Below are 3,495 nucleotides of genomic sequence, written 5' to 3' on the forward strand. Positions count from 1 at the left end.
TTATCTTTTTTAAATAGAAGTATGAGATAGTCTGTAAAAGACGAAAAACACTCTACTGATTGGATTGATTAGAACCAAAAGGCAAACATACCATATATCAGACATGCTCAATTGACTAATATGCAAATGAGGCATTTAATTTTATGTCCTACATTCAATGTATGTTACTATCTTGATCTATCTAAAACAGTACTTGCAATACTGTGAAGAAGTTCAATTATTGGGAAAATGTTAATAATGTAATAATTTGTCAACAGTCATGTTTGGTTGTGAAAGTAAAATTTTATTTTAAACTTTTTCCTCTAGTGTTAGAAAGTACCTTTTTTTTTCTCCAGCATGTAAAATTACTCTAATATCCTGACTGATTTAATAATATCACGAAATAAAATATCTAAAATAGTGTTTTTAAAGAGAATTAAGAGCAGGGTGACTGAACAAAATCTGTTAACTTTAGTAATTATTTATGTATTAGTAAATTTACTATAATTAATTAAGTAATTTATTATTAAATATTAGTATGTTTATAATGTATATCAAAAACTCACGAAATTGAAAATATCTACTATAAAAAATCATTTAATTATAAAATAATATACTAAAATTTTAAATAATTCTTATTTGATGAAGTATACTTTTGTACAGTTTCAATGAAATAATAATTGTGTTGCTCTATTAAATAAAATAATTGCATTATTCCTTTTGGTGATTTGTTATTTTAATTCTTTGTAAATAAAAAACATTAAATTACTTAATTTAGAGGAACAAGTAGGGGCAAAGGATCTTGGCCCTTTCTTTATATTTTTATACTGCAGAGGAACCATAATGAAAGGTCCTACATTTCATCGAATAAAGCTGGTCCTTTTTATAATTTCACAAATGATAGACTAATATGCTTATTATTGTAATGTGAACGTACAATATAACAATTAGGCCTACTCATTTATTAATTGTGACTTTAGTTTTGTCATATTAGTTACTCTTTCGCTATTCTATTGCAGTTCAAAAATTAATTTGTTTATTTAATTAATTGTGTTTTTAATTTCATGATAATCCCAGATTTTACGCATCTGAGGTTGTGGTTGCTTTGGAGTACCTCCACATGATGGGAATCGTATATCGTGATCTCAAGCCTGAAAATGTATTAGTTCGAACAGATGGTCATATAATGTTGACTGATTTTGACCTCTCTTTAAGATGTGATGACTCGACTTCTACGCCGGTGCAAGTAATTTCTACTCAGAATCAGCCCAATGCACTACCACAAAGCGAGTATAGAATCGATCCACCATCGTTTGGCTCAACTTCTTGCATTCTTCCCAACTGTATAGTCCCTTCGGTATCGTGCTTCCATCCCAAGCGCAAGCGTAAAAAGAAGCAAGGCCACCATGCAGGTCCCGAACTTGTGGCCGAGCCTATTGATGTTCGATCGATGTCGTTTGTTGGGACCCACGAGTATTTGGCTCCAGAGATAGTCTCCGGGGAAGGCCATGGCAGTGCAGTGGATTGGTGGACCTTGGGGATATTCATTTTTGAGTTGTTTTATGGCGTGACACCATTTCGAGGTATGGACCACGAGCTAACACTAGCGAACATCATTGCTCGAGCCCTCGAGTTTCCAAAAGAGCCTGTTATCCCGACCGCGGCAAAGGACCTAATATCTCAATTGCTTGTTAAAGATCCAGAGTACCGAATGGGATCGAAAATGGGCGCATCACCAATTAGACGCCATCCGTTCTTTCAAGGAGTGAATTGGGCACTTTTGAGATGTACGGCTCCACCTTTCATCCCTCCGTCTGTGAATGGAGATTATTTATCGGATGAAAGTTGTCCTGGAACTATCGTGGACTATTACTAGTAGTATAAGCTTGTCCAAGTGCTTCATCGTTTAATCATTACCATGCATCGTATGTTTTGTGCGACTTTCAAATCAAAATATTGTTTCTTCGTGTTAAAAATTATATGTAAACAAATCGTAATAAGTCGAATTCAAGTGAATGGTGTATATTTCATATATAAATAACATGTCCTCAGGTAATCGTTGGTCACAAAATGATGAAAATATAAATTTCTTTGACATGGGATTATTACAAAATTGTTAGGAAGGCAATGGTGTTTTGTGATAATGGGAGACAAAGGAAACTTCGTTTTAAATTTATTTAAGGCGACAAAGCAATTTTATTATCCCCAAGTCAATGGCCCTTTGTTGTGATGTCGACAATATTACATGTAAACCATGATGCCGACAAGCACTGCATTCAAAACCCATTGGCCCCCCCACTTTAGCTGCTTCTAATTTTAATCCACAACCTCCTAAATTAAAATAGTCTCCTAAATTAAAATAGTTTTTTAGACATAAATGTAGAAAATAACGTGATAAGATAGTTACACTCATCTACTTGATAGCGAGATTTTTACCCCCATATCATATGGGAAACTGTTAAGGACCTTGTTTATTTCGATCTAAAAGACTAACTAGTGGTTGCTAAGAAAGTTTAGGGGCCCTCCTTCGAGAGAAGGATGAATTTCATATTAATGCTAATGAAGAAACATTTCAAATTCAATGATTAAGATGTTTGACTTCGACAGACAATAGATGCAACTCTGTACTAAGGTTTGGCTACTGATTACTTTCCCTTCATATCTAAGCAATTTTTGAAGGATTTAGAACAATAAATTACATATTTATTTCAAAATTAATAACTTTTTTGTTGATTTCTATATCATTATTCCATTTTGTGGGGTATTGACTCCTACCATGTGAGATGTTTATTTGATTGAAGAAAGTGGGGTTGGGGCGTAGTTTTATGGTTCTTCTTTTAGGAGAGTTGTAATGTATTGATGTTAGGATTAGTTTCATAAACTCTTTATGCTATAATTTAACATTGGTACCAATAATTGGAGTAGGTTGAGTTGGGTATTTGGTTTTGTGGTGCGGAGTGGGGAATATTTCCATCTTTGTCTAGGATCTTTCAAGAAGATGACAATTCTTTGAGTTGCAAAGTTGTTTCCCTGCACAACACACTATTATAGTAGTTTGTTACTTAAGTAGGTACTACACGATTGAATTGAAACCGTGGTTCAAGATCATGCTTTTGAAACTCTATGTGATTATTAGCATGTCAATTCTGCTTACCACTTGCCTTCTCTATAAATATGCGATATAGACGAAGATAAAGCCAAATGATCTTTCAAGAATATGCTTCACATGCCAAGGCCAGTTTCCAATTGTGGTTGACACCCTAAATTGCCTTAAAAGAATCTGATTTGATCCAAACATGAGATATGTCCATTCGATGGCACAATCTTATGCCAACAAGAATAGCCTTCAACTCGGCCTCTAAATTCATGCACGTAGGTAGCAATCACAAACCTGCAATGATACAAAGGCCTGACTGTAAAGTAACGAATAAATGGACTGGAAGTGTTCGGCTTGTATGCTGAATAGTGTTTCATTCATATTAATTCATACTGAAATATTACAACCGACTGGAGTTT

General features: G+C 34.0%; 1 protein-coding gene across 1 annotated transcript; it reads left to right on the top strand.

Annotated features, from left to right (window-relative positions):
• Positions 1 to 1,042: 1,042 nt before the first annotated feature.
• LOC111374046 (serine/threonine-protein kinase D6PKL1-like) lies at positions 1,043 to 1,995 on the top strand (the record flags this gene model as incomplete). The annotated part of the gene is made up of 1 exon (XM_022996665.1): positions 1,043 to 1,995. A coding segment is annotated over one exon (813 nt), but the record flags the coding sequence as incomplete, so codon positions are not given.
• Positions 1,996 to 3,495: the final 1,500 nt, after the last annotated feature.

This window comes from Olea europaea, unplaced genomic scaffold (assembly GCF_002742605.1).
Source record: "Olea europaea var. sylvestris unplaced genomic scaffold, O_europaea_v1 scaffold11972, whole genome shotgun sequence".
NCBI lineage: Eukaryota > Viridiplantae > Streptophyta > Magnoliopsida > Lamiales > Oleaceae > Olea > Olea europaea.